Below are 13,475 nucleotides of genomic sequence, written 5' to 3'. Positions count from 1 at the left end.
TTCGTTCTCATTCTCATTTCTTTATCTTCCTTATCAGGAGTTAGGTATATAGCCTTCGTCTTCCGAGCCCTTGTTTGTACAGCTAGCTCTCCACTACGGCGAATCCGTTATAGATATGTAAGATGAGAATCTGTCGATATGGTGGTGGTACGGATCGAATAAGAAAAGAAAAAAAACATGGAAAGGATTCACTTCAGTGACCTGGTTGGCCGTAGTTCTTCGGGCGTCTGAACGAAAGAAGAAAGAAAGAAAGAAATTCCACGATTAGAATAAATTCTCGATAGGCAATGAATAGAGGGTAACTCACTTGAAGAGGAGGATATGTGGTTCCGGCGCATGGACTTCATAGTGTTCCCAGCCAAGAGACTAAATTAGAGCGTACCAGCGATCAGCTAAAACTCTGCGCCCTGAAGATCGCCAGCTTTATAAGTAGGTACCTGTGTGATTCCCAGCCCACGCCATTCTTCTTCCTTCAGAATCTTCAGGACCCCATTACTATCCTTGTAGTCGTTGGGAATCATATCGAGCATGGCCTTCGGGAGCATCACATGACTAGAGCGACAATCAGTATTATGGTAGAGGAAGCTGGTCGGGATTGGCGACAGGGACGTACCGGTATTCGTATTTGCTATCCGAGTATCTGTTCGACCACCGTACGTTTGTTAGAGACTCGGAATCGCTAGAGGGGGAGAGGCAAAAGAGAGATAAAAGAGAGCGAGATTGTATTTGCCTGGCAGAGTAGTTGATGTCCGGAACGAACTCCTCGAGTCTCGCACGTTCGGACTCAGTGAGCATCCTTGGTCCAGATCCTCCTTGACGGTGGTGGTGACGAGACATTGTCGATGGTTGGCCAATCAAGTACTCGTGATATAGGAAGTATGTATATAGATGCAGAGTTTTGCGATTCTAGCTTCGATGGACGGACCCCAGCTGGCCGCTCGATGGATAGATGGACGGACGAATAAACAGACAGACAGACAGGTGAGTCAGAAAAGCTTAAGGAAAGAGATGTCGAAGGATACCAGGAGATTCGGAAGTTGGAGGTGGTTGAGAGAGAGAGAGGGAAGCCGAGATGGATGAAGCTTGGGAATGTGCTTTTGAATGGGTTGGAGCTTTCTTCCTTCCTTCCTTCCCCTTCCTTCCTTCCTTTCTCTGTTTCTTTCTTTGTGGGGGAGCAGTAAAGTAGTATAGAGGGGTTTGAGTTGGGTTGGGTTGGGTTGAAGCGACAGAAATTTTGGTGGTCAAAGAACAAGCAGAGCTGAACGTAAACAAACGAGCACTGCACGCATGAGCTAGCTTGTAACGCCAACTACCACCAATAGAATATATAGATATCCTCCAGACTAGCCGTAGACTATTACTGATAGGTATAACAGAATATAAAACTACTCGAATACCATCAATCAAAGGAACATCACCAGTCCACCTTTTATATTATACCTAATTGTGTTGTGTCCGGCGCGGTAGATAGATTAAAAAAATGTACCTTGCATGAAGTGAAGTTAATAATTGGTTTGGGCTTTTGCTTCCCGTTCGTCGCTTCCAATCCGACAAGACAAGGCATCTCCAAAAAAAAAAAAGTCAGCCACCAGTCGACCATTCTTATATCGAGTTTTTCATATTATTTTTTTGAGAATACAATGCCCGTAGGAAGAAATAGAGGATCAAACAGTAGCTATTGCCGCTATTTCTTTCCTGCTGCGCTTTCATTGCTTATTCCCGCCATCGCACTCGTTCTGGTCCAGTCCCTGCCTGGCCAGGCCCTGTCTCCGTCCGTCTCTGCGTTTCTCTCCCACTTCCCGCCATCACAAACCACCAACGCCAGCTTATCGGTCGCGACACCTCCAAACCATCCATCACCAACCGTTCACCTCACCTCCACCGTCAACCCCCGTCAGCATCTCGCATCCTTCTCTGCTCGTCGTCTTCTCGATACCCGGACGTTCATACCCGACGACACAAAACCCATCCCGCTCTCGCGTCACAGCTCGGCTCTATCCCTGACAAAATCGCACTTCGGAGGATAGAGCCACAGGCCTTCAACCTCCCCTTCCGACCCTTCTTATACCCATTGGATCCGGTCTTTTATCTTCTTTTTTCGTTAGACGCGCTCGGTCTCGTATTCGGTAGCTGTTTGGAGCCTCGACCGTTTCTCGACTCGACCGATAGATAGCCGAAACAATAATGAGAAGAACAACCAAACGAAAGGAGCAGTCCGGCTCCCCAACCAAAGATACCAATGATTCTTCTAAAAGGATGCGACAGACCAATTCAGTAAGCAACATTGACTCCGTGAACTAACCCTCGAGGAACCGGAACCCGTCAGTAAGGGAAACTAACCTGCTGTTATCAATCAACTCAAAAGCCTGTTTCCTTCGACTTCTCCGAGACACAATCTGTCGCCGAGTTTGGCAGAGCAACCCTAAAGGTAGTCAGGGAAGCAACAGAATCCCGACGGTGAGTTCACTTCCCATCATCCTCATCCTCATCGTCGTCGGCATCATCTTCTTGGTGCTGCTGCTCGCTCCATCTTCCTGCTTGATGCCTGCATGGTCGATCTATCCTCTTGGTAGGTAGGTAGGTGGTGATGGTGGTTGTGATCCGAGCTGTGTGACCTTGCGAGGTTAGAGGTTGGGGAGCTTGAAATGGAGATGAGCTTGGAAAGAAGAGGGGATTAAATGTTGAAACGAAACACGACCTGGCAGCTTTCCTTGATTGATAAGACGGCCGGTACTAACGTGCATTGGCGGATAAGCAGGGGCATTCTGATCGCATCCAACTTTGAGACCCTCCCATCCAAGGTAAGCTCTTCCTCATCACCATCATCATGACATCTCAAGGCTTCGAGCTTCGAGGTTTCAGGCTTCAAGCCTCAAGCCTCATTAGACCCCTTCCCATCGGCTATGGAGTGCCGTCTGCAGCTGTCCGTCCCATATCTTGGCGACACCCTTCTAGTATCGCACCTGCATATGCGGATACACGGATGTCGCTGCAACCAGGCATCTCTTCGCTGGAACATGGATTGGCTAATTCCACACCCTCTTGTGTTGTCGCGACCTCCAGACGGACCTTCCAGAGTACTACGCCATCATTACAAATCCCATAGCCTTGGATACAATTGAAGTAAGTCTTCTTCTCTTTCGCCATCGTCAGAATATCCAGTTTTTAGATATGCTTTGTTAACACTTTTTGCGTTGGATTTTTCAGTCCAAGCTGGACTCCTACGGGTCCGTCCAGGAAATCCTGGAAGACTTCAAGTTGATGGAAACGAATGCCAACACCTTCAATAAGACCAACTCTCTGATTGCCCAGTTCTCAACAAAGATTCGTGTCATAGTTGAAGAGCTTGTCGGTGCATTCAACGCAGTGCCCTCCAAGACCGCAGATAGTACTACCCCGGAGATAAACGGGCCGTCGTACAAAGAGATACAGGAAGAGCTCTCGGGTATCCTGTATAGCCTCCTACACGAAGTCAGGGATTCCAGGTAGGTCTCATAACCTCTGATAATCGTTGCAATACCTTTCTAACCTTCCACAGCGGCGAGAGCTTCGTTGGCGACTTCTTCAGATCACTGGTTCCGAAGAAGGAATACCCGAACTACTACCAGATAATCAAGAATCCAATTTCGCTACGGGAGATCGAAAGAAAACTCAAGAATAAGAACTACCCTCCGGATGCGATTGTATCTTGTTTTGAAAATGATATATTCTTAATGCTTTCCAACTGCGCGCTGTTTAATGAACCGAACAGCGAAGTCATGGCTGACGCCAGGATCTTGGAGGTATGCCCAGACACTGCAGACATGGACACTACGCACATCATAGGGTTTATTAGATGCTAACCGACGGTGTAGGCATGGTTTATCAATACCATGGTCACCAAAAGGAAGGCCCTCGGACAGCCACCGAGAACTCTACCGCCAGAGGACAATCAAGGCCAAGATCAAGTCAAGTCCGAGGAAGCTGAACCCAAGCCGCCTCGTATAACACTGAAAATGAATGGTCCGAAAAAAGCGGGCAGCCCCTCTTCTGCCTCCGCTACCAATTCCCGACACACGACAGCAGCCTCGACCCCTGCTGCTTTTAGTGCTGCTCAGTCGCCGCCATTAGGTCAAGAGTCCCTTGCACGGAACCCATTTCAGGCATCCCGCTCTCCCCATCCGGTCGCTGCTAGCCCTGCGAACATTGCGTCAGAAAAATCTCTATCTCCAGCATTAGTCACACCCCAACCTCAACCGTCTACTCCACTGATTCCAATCGCGAAACCTGATCAGAAAATTCCCAAATATGCAGAGTTTCGATTAAACTCGCATTCGATTAAGAATGGGGTGATACTTCAACCTGCAGAACGATCCAATTACTCCATCGTACGCCGTCCCGGAACCAGTAAGTAAACTTTGTATATTCTATCTCGGTATGTACCGTGATGCTCATATAACCATATCTAGCAAAACAAGATTCCCCAATTCAATCCATAGAGGTTCTCATCCAACCCGGAACCAATGAATCGCGGTCTATCATCATCGAGCCCGAAACTGATAGGTGGAGATGCGGTTCTATTATCCACTTAAGCCCAAGAGAAACCAATATCCGTTTCGAGATCTCCCCCCACCAAAAGTTTCTTTCAGGCCCTCACGGGTTTTGGGTCCAACACCCAGGTCACCATCCTACTTCCCTGTCAATTCCTCCACCGGAATCTGGGAAGCGTTGTACATACGGATTCCGAGTAACTCCCGGGAAGGATAACTCGCTTGACTTCATTTCCGATATGGTGGTGACCAACGATCAGAAGGAATACGTTGAAAAGGCTATCTTTTGGTTCGAATTTGCTATCGGCCCTGCCCACTAGAAGAGGAATGAGTCTAGTAGCACGGTTAGCGACGCCAGCGCTGGGTACGAGATCAACACCGGCGAACCCAGCGGCTCCCAGTCGTCGCAATGTTCGAATACAAGCGTGCCCACATCCCCCAACTGGGCCAAAGTTCACCCTTTACTCCGTCCTGATTCAACAAAGAACAAGAGCAGCCCACAAGTTGAGGACTCCGGTGATGAGACAGAGAGCAACCCACCGATTGAGGGCTCTGGTGACGAGACAGAGAGCAGCCTCTAGGCTCAACCACGTCCCTTCCGGATGTTTTCCCACTTTTTTTTCTCAAAACGAGGATTGACCGCCCGCCTTCTCGGTCAATTACTCCAACTTACCACCCAATTGTTTTCCACAACTCGAAGCATAGCATTTTCTTTCTTCTCATTTTCATTTCCATAGCTTTTTTTTTTTTTTTTTTGTTTCAAAGGGAGTTGTTTGTCAAAGGCGATTCCTTTGCTTGTTATTTTTTTTTTTCTTACTGGCTTGTTTTCCCTCGTCTATCCACATTTTGTCGTTTTCGCTTGTCGTCGAAGTGCCCTTTTCTTGTACGGATAATATCGTACGGTACCTCGTTTTCTCGCCCCGTTTCTTGCATGTCATTTTTTTCTACTCAGGAGAATTATTTTTTCTCTTTCGCAGATGCATCGCCTTAAGGTGGTAACCTCTACCCCTCCTTGAAACCAACTCCCCAAACACCTAGTTTATTCGACTTACTACCTCCCCCACATGATGTGCAACAAGAAACTCAATGTATTATACTAAGAACCCCTTTTTTTTCCCCCACTCCTTATCAAGGATGTTTTTTTCGTTAACGGTTATATTTTTTTTTTCCTTTTTCTAATGGGTATTAAAATGGCGCAATAACTAACCTACACCGATTTTTTCATTCAATATATGAGCTTTATTACTTTTAAGATTTTATACATAAACAGTGTCATGTGGAGAAAACCACGGGAGTGATAAGCGTCAGCAGATTTATATGCGTTGTGAAAAGCGAAATACAACATGGAGACCAACCAGTAAGTTTTTGTGGTTTACCGTTTTGGGGGCGATGTAATAGGGTTCGAATTACAGGGATGATCCAGGCAAGATTCCGATCAGCGATGGAGATCCCTGCTTTGATTTGCTTACGCTGAGGGTTCGGATAATATTTCGCTTGGGTAAAGGGCTTTACGAGGTTATGCCCGTGCCGAGGTTGGGGTTATAAAATTTATTAGATGTGTCCCAACTTTTTATTGGAATTTTGGAGATGTCACGACGACTGCAAGTACTTTAGATAGCACGATCGATGTTATAACAGTGACTTAAGTGGCCAAGCATCCATTTTATTCCCTAGACTATAGCATAGCTCGTCGTCTCCACAAACAAAGACAAGAAAAGAACTTACTTTAGAAGTAAGTAAACAAGTGAGCAAGTACTTACTCAACTAGGCCTTTCCTTTGCAAATTCAAAACCGGCCTACTTAGGTAGTTAAATTTATAAATTTAGAGAGCTCGCTTTTTTCGGCTCCCGTATCGATGCAGGCCAGCCGTGGGGCAAGATTCAGTGGGGCTCGTGTAAAAAGACTCAGATCCATCCTGCTATCTATAACTTCTTTCCTTTCGTCTCCACTCTCGTCATTGTCAATGCAAGGTTTAGTCTAGATACGTATGCACGCAACATTGATGTCTTAGTCCCACAAGGGCTTTAGAGACCCTAGATACAAACACAGGAGTATAATTAATATACTCAGAATGATGAACCTATGGGGAAATTATAGGGCCCTAGTACTATAGCGCTAGTGGCCTTTGATCCCTTTGAATTCATTCGGTTCATTTGATGATAATGCCGGGACGTTTCTTCGGCATCACTTTAAACCCATTTGGCTAGTATTCACAGTTGAGGAGTCTGGCGACGAGATAAGCTAGTATTTATCTAGCCTTATCCAAAGCTTCATGCAAACAACACTCCCTGCTTAACTGATAACAGACTAAAGTGCCGAGACTGTAATATCATATAGAATCTCCTAGAATCGAAAGGCAACATATTCAAATGTGTTCTAGTTCAACAGGTTGCGCAATTGCTTAACTTTCTCAGCATAAATCATCTTGAGATATACTGAGCTCTAGCTTCTTTTGATTGAGGTTCTGTTTAGAAATATTCTTAGCTTGTGGGCAGTTATTGAGTTTTAAACCTATAACAGGGTTTTATGAGATATAGTACCCGAGGGTGGTGTAATCTATGGGATTATAAAATGTATTTAACCAAGCCGGGACACCGCCTCTTCAAGAAAATTATATGGTTGATCGACCTAACTACACTATAAAACATAAGGAGTGATCGCGGCTACAACTACGGAGAAGGGTTAAGACCAGTCTCTGCAATACTAAATTGATTTTAGTAAAGTTCCCTTATCTTGACCTAGCGAAATGATAGAAATAACTATAGTTTCCCCTCACCATATGTATGTGCTTACAAACGATCAATCATAAACTAAACGCTTTCGGGGATTGCATACGCAATATTATTGGGAGGAAACGGATATATTGTAGAAATGAGTAATAAATGGAGAATTTTGGAGATTGTATGGGCAATAGAAGCGTAGAAAAAAGTAAAGGTGCAAATATCCACTGAAACAACACTCTTCAGGCTAATGGCGGGTTCGGGTTAACGGTATTGGATTTCATTCAGGATATAGAACCAGTACATAGATACCTCTGTTCCCGTTTTCATTGCCCCTCTGGATGACTCTAGATATATAATTTTCTTTGTCTTTGGTTTATGGTTTTTCCCTTTGTTACGGCTAAAACGTCATGAGAGTCAATATAGGTCCAAGAGCTCCATATATACGGAAATATACTTCGGATGACTGTATACTCATCAAAGCAATGGTTCGTCAAGGAACGGACAGGGGACAATCTAGACGTTGACGAAACTTTCGAATTAGCTACGAAGGAGTTATCAACAAACGACCTGAAGGAAGGAGATATTCTTACCAAATCCCTTTTATTTTCAAACGATATGAAGGGTGGGAAGGTTTCCGCGGGGATATCGAGGGAGGCTTGGACGCAGGTGGTGAGCTATAATTAATCTAAATTCCGATGGGAAAACTTTTGGGGGAAATATATTTGGTGATGTGGATACTGATATATGTGTGCGGTGAAGTTTTGCCATAAAACTAGGATTGAAAGGTTTATCGTGCTGCAATTTGTAGACCAGCTTCTCAAGGCACTGACGGATTTGGGGACCTGGATGGCGGAAGGGAAGATTCATTTAATCAAGGACATTTGGGAGGCGGGGGTTGAGGATTTGCCCAAGGGAATGTTGAAGTTGTTAAAGGGGTGAGTGTTTTATCATTATGTCACTGATCATGATCGCTTTCCCTCAATGAATGATTGCTAATTGGATACCATGTTAGTGAAAACACTGGCAAATTGATTACCAAAGTTGTTCATTCGTGAAGTTGGAGTTTCCTATTGCCTGAAAAGTTTGGGCTACGCATGATACAGTAGGAAGAATATGTTCATTACTAGATCTGAATCTCTAGCTCTAGAACTAAGAATTTAAAACGTACAAATTAAAACATGACGAACCGTACGGAATCTGACATGGTATGAACCTCGCGTCGGTGCTGGTAAACTTTAAAGGCATATAGGATCATTGATCAGAAGAGGGGGGGTAGAATAAAGGATAAACGGTTTGCCCTTAACGGTAATATGTAGCCCCCCCTTCCTTATCATACCATAAGCACCATGCCTTGCTTCAACCTCGCTCTTTCGCTCTTGTTCAATGGGTCCCTCCCATCAAAAGCAGCATCCCTCCGTTCCGCGCTGCTGAAGGTGGTGATATCAAATCGGTCACCACCTATCTTTGGGCTGCCGTGATCAGACTTGTACATTTTCAGATTCGATGCAAAGCCAAAAGGATCGGCTTTGGGCCCATTGTTAGACTCCGGCACTGGAAGATCAACATCTTCTGTTGGCGTATCTTCTTCGCACTCTTCGATAAGGTTCGCGATTTTGCTAGGGCCTGAAAGTGTGATATTATATTTCCTTGCATATGCGAGGATTAGGTTATCGAACGAGGAGGGCAGCCAATTCTTCTTGTCCTTCTTTGGACCTAATGGTTCTTCCTCGTCGTCAGCTTCCAAGAAATCGTAGCCGCGGAATACCTTCGCGGCCAACATCCACAGTCCCATAATGGTACCAAGGTTCTTTATCCTGCTATCTGGACCGAGAAGGTTCTCGCGTTCCAATCGAGCGAGCATCGACATGAACAAGCGCACAAGCATGACACACAATTCCTCAGCCCTGTCAGGGTCGTCGACTCTACATATATCGTTAGTAATTGGGAAATATTGGTCTGGTGCGCCAGACTCTACGAAGTGGTCACACTTTGTGTGAGGAAATATACCAAAAACAATTCAATCAGATGGAAGTTATAACGTACCTAAACATCATAGAAGCACGATCTGTTTGAATAAAATACCCCAACGTTTCACAGATAGCCCATTTCTCGTCCAAGTTATCCTTTGCCTCATCAAAGTCAAGGATAAGGTTTTCGATTGCCTCTATAGTACCGTATCCAGCGTGATCATTGTACGTATACATTTGAAAGTTATCGGGATCACGTAGACCGCAATGGGAAATCTGGTCGAAGAACTTGCTTTTTGCTGCGACTGTTATCTTCCAGGGGTGGTCTGGATGCTCTTCGACTAGTTTATTGCAGATACATGTTCTGCCGCCGTCGCATTGGTTTTTGGGAGGGTTGGCACTTTCTTCTACCTCTTCCACAACTTCGTCTTCATCTTCCACTTCTTCGTCTTCATCTTCCTCAACGTCATCCCATCCATCACTTTCTTCCTCATCATCTTCTCCCTCGAATGGAGCTCGGCATAAACAAACGTATTTATATGCCTTAGCTGGGTTCCGAGTGTTGAATCTATAGCTATCGTCAAGATTTCCAGAACCAGAAACCTTTGCCCAGCGCTTGCTTCGTGGGGGCCGGGGGAATTGTTCGTTGTCGCTGCTGTCGCTGTTGCTACCTTTTGCATCTGAACGCGGTTTTTTGGGTGCAGCACCCGAGCTTGCAGGTGCGGCGCGTTTCGGCGGCATTGTAACACAGAATTAATACGAAAGGTCCGACGCACGACGTCCGCACAATGTAGTGCAGTTGCAGGATTGATCAAGAGTTTAATTGAGAAAGGAGAAAAAAATTTTGCAAGTCGTAGATATTGACGGTAGGTCACGAAAGATTCAAGCGAGCTAATTGTTTACAGCCGCGTATCAAATTTATTTTTATTTTATTTTATTTTATTTTTTTTTTGCGTCGTTAGCTTCCGTTGAGCTGCCGAAGTGGGTCTGATCAACATCCTTGCCCATTTTGTTCGGGTTCATAAACCTTGTGTTCAAGACATTTTAGTCAGTATGGTTTCACAAAGGAATTAGGAAAACTTTCTTCAGGTCAACGAGAAAACCGAAAGAAAAAGAGTGTCGCAATTACTCAAATCGATTATTTGTGTAGCTTTGGACTTGAGGGGAACATAGCCTAAATATTCACGGATCGGTCCGGATCTAATCGTCGAAAATGGAGGTTTCCTTTCTCTTCCCATGAACGAATTGTGAAATATTGCGGGGCAAACAAATTACAACAGCCGATGACCGCAAGATCTTACATACGACGGCCTCGTGCCCACCTATCGAATTTGATTGACTGCATGATAGTCTGACGAAGTCTAGTTCGGCGCTAAATCATTTCTGCTTATAACCACGAATACAGAAGGTTAGTTAGTCGTTTATATTACCTATATTTCTGCTGTTAACGAAAAGATGTGAAACTCTTTGAAATTTGAAGATATTTTTGGCGAGCCTTCTCTTGGAAATCGGAGCTGGTTAATTAGATATATATTACCGGTCCAAATAGCCGCATGTTCTTCTCCGCCATCTGCAAAAGATTTATATGGTGTTATATAAATAACTATAACTGATCTATTCGGAGACTCAAGTGGATTTAAGCGGATTTACCCGGACATGTATAAACTAATTACAACAAGTAGAATTTGAAGGGACATAGCGACATCTCATACTTGATACAAATAGGAAAGAGGCGGGATCGATGTCCGGGAGTTTAGGAGCAAGGCTTCATAGCAGTTTTGAAAAACTCCTGACTGAGAATACCTCAGTACACCGACATGCCGTCGGCATGTCGCTGTGAGATTTCATAGATGTCAAGAATGTTTCGGCTTGGTTATAATTAATTCACAACGGATTTCAGAAGGATTCTCGTAGTATTGTGTCGTTTGTCAAGATAGAATTTCCAAGCAACATCATACATGTGGGGACGGGGCTCAGAGACTAGACTCTACATCATGCACTCCAATTGCAACAAATACACGGTTCGATGGTAACTGAATTGACTGGCTCTCCACAACGTCTCTCCAACATTTGCAACACTAGTTTACATCCCTGTAGCGTTCCAGCTATATACCACGGTAAAGTGTCCCTAAATACGAGCGAAAGCTAGTCCCCCGTTGTTAATATGATTAAGAACTATGGGTATCAAAACCCTGACGACGATATATAGTGGCAAACACCAACCCACGAACACAATGACGGGGTTAATATGTTTTCATGGCATGGTCCATTGATCTGAGTTACTTTGTGCGAAAATTCAGGCACCGATGCATCAAGGGAGGTTTACGAAAGGACTGAAGCCTAAAGAAATGTGGCAATGCAATGCGATACCTGAGTAATTGCGAGGTAGCAAGGTTTGCTCTATTCGAAGGTCTCATGATGGATACAAGAATACACATAGGTACCTGGTGCGGCCCAGGTCTATCGATATTTAGCCGGTCGATTAAAACTGGGTTGCATCGGTCGCGTAGATTCGGGTATTTCACAATATAGGCTATCGAATCCCCCAGGATTCGTATGCAGGAACCGTTGACCACACTGCGAGCCTCATAATTAGCTTTGATCTCTAATATATACCCCAAAAATGATCAACCGTGCAGCGCGGTAACTGTGGGAAACATCCCTAAGAAATGCATACTATGGCAAGTGCAATTCGTGATTTCCTAGAGAAAAACGTATGTACTAGGTATAAATTTTCGTCCTCCAGACTTGAGCCACAACGGTCAGATATCAACGAGGTCTGATCGCGGCATCAAGTTAATGGCTCGGAACTCTCTCGTAGTTTACACTGCCCTTATGACCCGCCACATTGATGCATGATGCAGCTTGAAAAAAGTTTGGATCGAATAGTACCACAGTGGATGGTAACTTGGAACCTCCCACGAGATGCAAATAACTTGTTTGGCTTCAATTGGTTCTACAGGTTTGGATTACTAGGCTTCCGAAATGTTGAAAATTTAATCTTTCTGAAACGTACTTTAGAAAATATCAAGCGATTGGTCGCTTATACCGCGTTGCATATGTGATATTCTTCACATGTAATCGGATATAATGATTTCGGATTCACCCCCACCCGCATGCATCGTAATTGACCGTGAAATAATGTTATAACCGACGATAATGGCGCTTGGAATCTCCGATTTGCGGCCGAGTGGATGTCCAAACCCCCAATTTTCTCTTTTTCCATAGCAAGATAGATCTTGTTTCAAATTTGGTATAATCGATTCTTTGTCTCGTGCCCAGACTTCGACCTGTAATCTCACGTAGGACAAACTGCGATGAGTTTCAGAACCATGCATTAAACGACCTGGTCCGTTTAACAGAAATCACAGAGTAATTATTAAGCAATGCACAGCTCCTGTGTCGGCCAAGCTCCGATAGGTCACATACAAAACCTGTCGTAAACTAATTTCGCCCGGACAGGAATATATGCAATGCGTGTGCATTGTGATTGAGAAAAAAATCGATACGTTCTCGTCTAGGCTGTGCAAACTAAAATATCAGATCGATAACAGTTTTTTTCTTCGGACAAGCGTTCCTGGCCGACGGAGAACCCCCACGTGAACACGTACATGTACCTCGCTCCTTGCACTTGGAGCTGCATATTGCTGGGCGCACTGGGAGATTCGTGTGATATCCGAAGTTTGGGTAAGAGAAAATTCCAAATTCAAAAAGTACTACACGATTGGCTAGGATCCTTGGAACAATAAATTAATTGGAGGGCTTGTATTTCCTAGCCTCCGTTACCGTGCCACAGCATCAGTTGGGATAAGACGTAGATGAAGCTCTCTTACCGATTACCGAGATAGAATTTCTTAATATAACTTCGAAGACAAGACCAAAGTTTAGGCTACTAAGCTTTTTACGTTCAAGCAGCTTGGCCTCAAGCTACGTTCTCAGGATCCCGAAGATTCAACCTTCCTATCCTTGCCGCAGATATCCTCGAGAATCGGTCTTCGTTACCGAATGAGCCAATTTCCCCAGGATTTCGAAGTTCGTAGAGCTCCTCAGCCTATGCGCGGAGCAATATCGGTATTATTCGGAAATCTCTTTGCTTGTTCGATTCTCTAGCCTCCTCGATTTGTAATTCGTGGGCGGGTACGCGGGGCGGAAAATGTTTGATGCGCTCGTTGCAGTGCTGATTGAACGCCAATTGGTGGATTCATGAAATCATGTAATGCATCATGAATCAATATGAATTCGAACTTTAAAACTTT

General features: G+C 44.6%; 4 protein-coding genes across 4 annotated transcripts; 2 read left to right on the top strand and 2 right to left on the bottom strand.

Moving 5' to 3' along the window:
- Positions 1–193: 193 nt before the first annotated feature.
- On the bottom strand, positions 194–837 carry DFL_008822 (uncharacterized protein; the record flags this gene model as incomplete). Its single annotated transcript, XM_067638611.1, has 5 exons — positions 194–227; positions 308–366; positions 438–552; positions 614–640; positions 731–837. The coding sequence occupies 5 exons, from the start codon at positions 835–837 to the stop codon at positions 194–196; spliced, it is 342 nt and encodes a 113-aa protein (XP_067486482.1).
- Positions 838–2,678: 1,841 nt separating this feature from the next.
- On the top strand, positions 2,679–5,110 carry DFL_008821 (uncharacterized protein; the record flags this gene model as incomplete). The annotated part of the gene is made up of 7 exons (XM_067638610.1): positions 2,679–2,801; positions 3,064–3,123; positions 3,208–3,485; positions 3,539–3,782; positions 3,855–4,386; positions 4,449–4,818; positions 4,888–5,110. The coding sequence occupies 7 exons, from the start codon at positions 2,679–2,681 to the stop codon at positions 5,108–5,110; spliced, it is 1,830 nt and encodes a 609-aa protein (XP_067486481.1).
- A 2,601-nt stretch (positions 5,111–7,711) lies between these two features.
- DFL_008820 (uncharacterized protein) lies at positions 7,712–8,307 on the top strand (the record flags this gene model as incomplete). Its single annotated transcript, XM_067638609.1, has 3 exons — positions 7,712–7,921; positions 8,012–8,187; positions 8,265–8,307. 3 exons carry the CDS (start codon positions 7,712–7,714, stop codon positions 8,305–8,307), a joined length of 429 nt encoding a protein of 142 aa, XP_067486480.1.
- A 275-nt stretch (positions 8,308–8,582) lies between these two features.
- Positions 8,583–9,960, bottom strand: DFL_008819 (uncharacterized protein; the record flags this gene model as incomplete). The annotated part of the gene is made up of 2 exons (XM_067638607.1): positions 8,583–9,174; positions 9,296–9,960. The coding sequence occupies 2 exons, from the start codon at positions 9,958–9,960 to the stop codon at positions 8,583–8,585; spliced, it is 1,257 nt and encodes a 418-aa protein (XP_067486479.1).
- Positions 9,961–13,475: the final 3,515 nt, after the last annotated feature.

This window comes from Arthrobotrys flagrans, assembly GCF_004000055.1.
Source record: "Arthrobotrys flagrans strain CBS H-5679 chromosome Unknown unitig_1, whole genome shotgun sequence".
NCBI lineage: Eukaryota > Fungi > Ascomycota > Orbiliomycetes > Orbiliales > Orbiliaceae > Arthrobotrys > Arthrobotrys flagrans.
The sequence above is the reverse complement of the archived record's forward strand: the minus strand, read 5'-3'. Positions and strand labels throughout refer to the sequence as shown.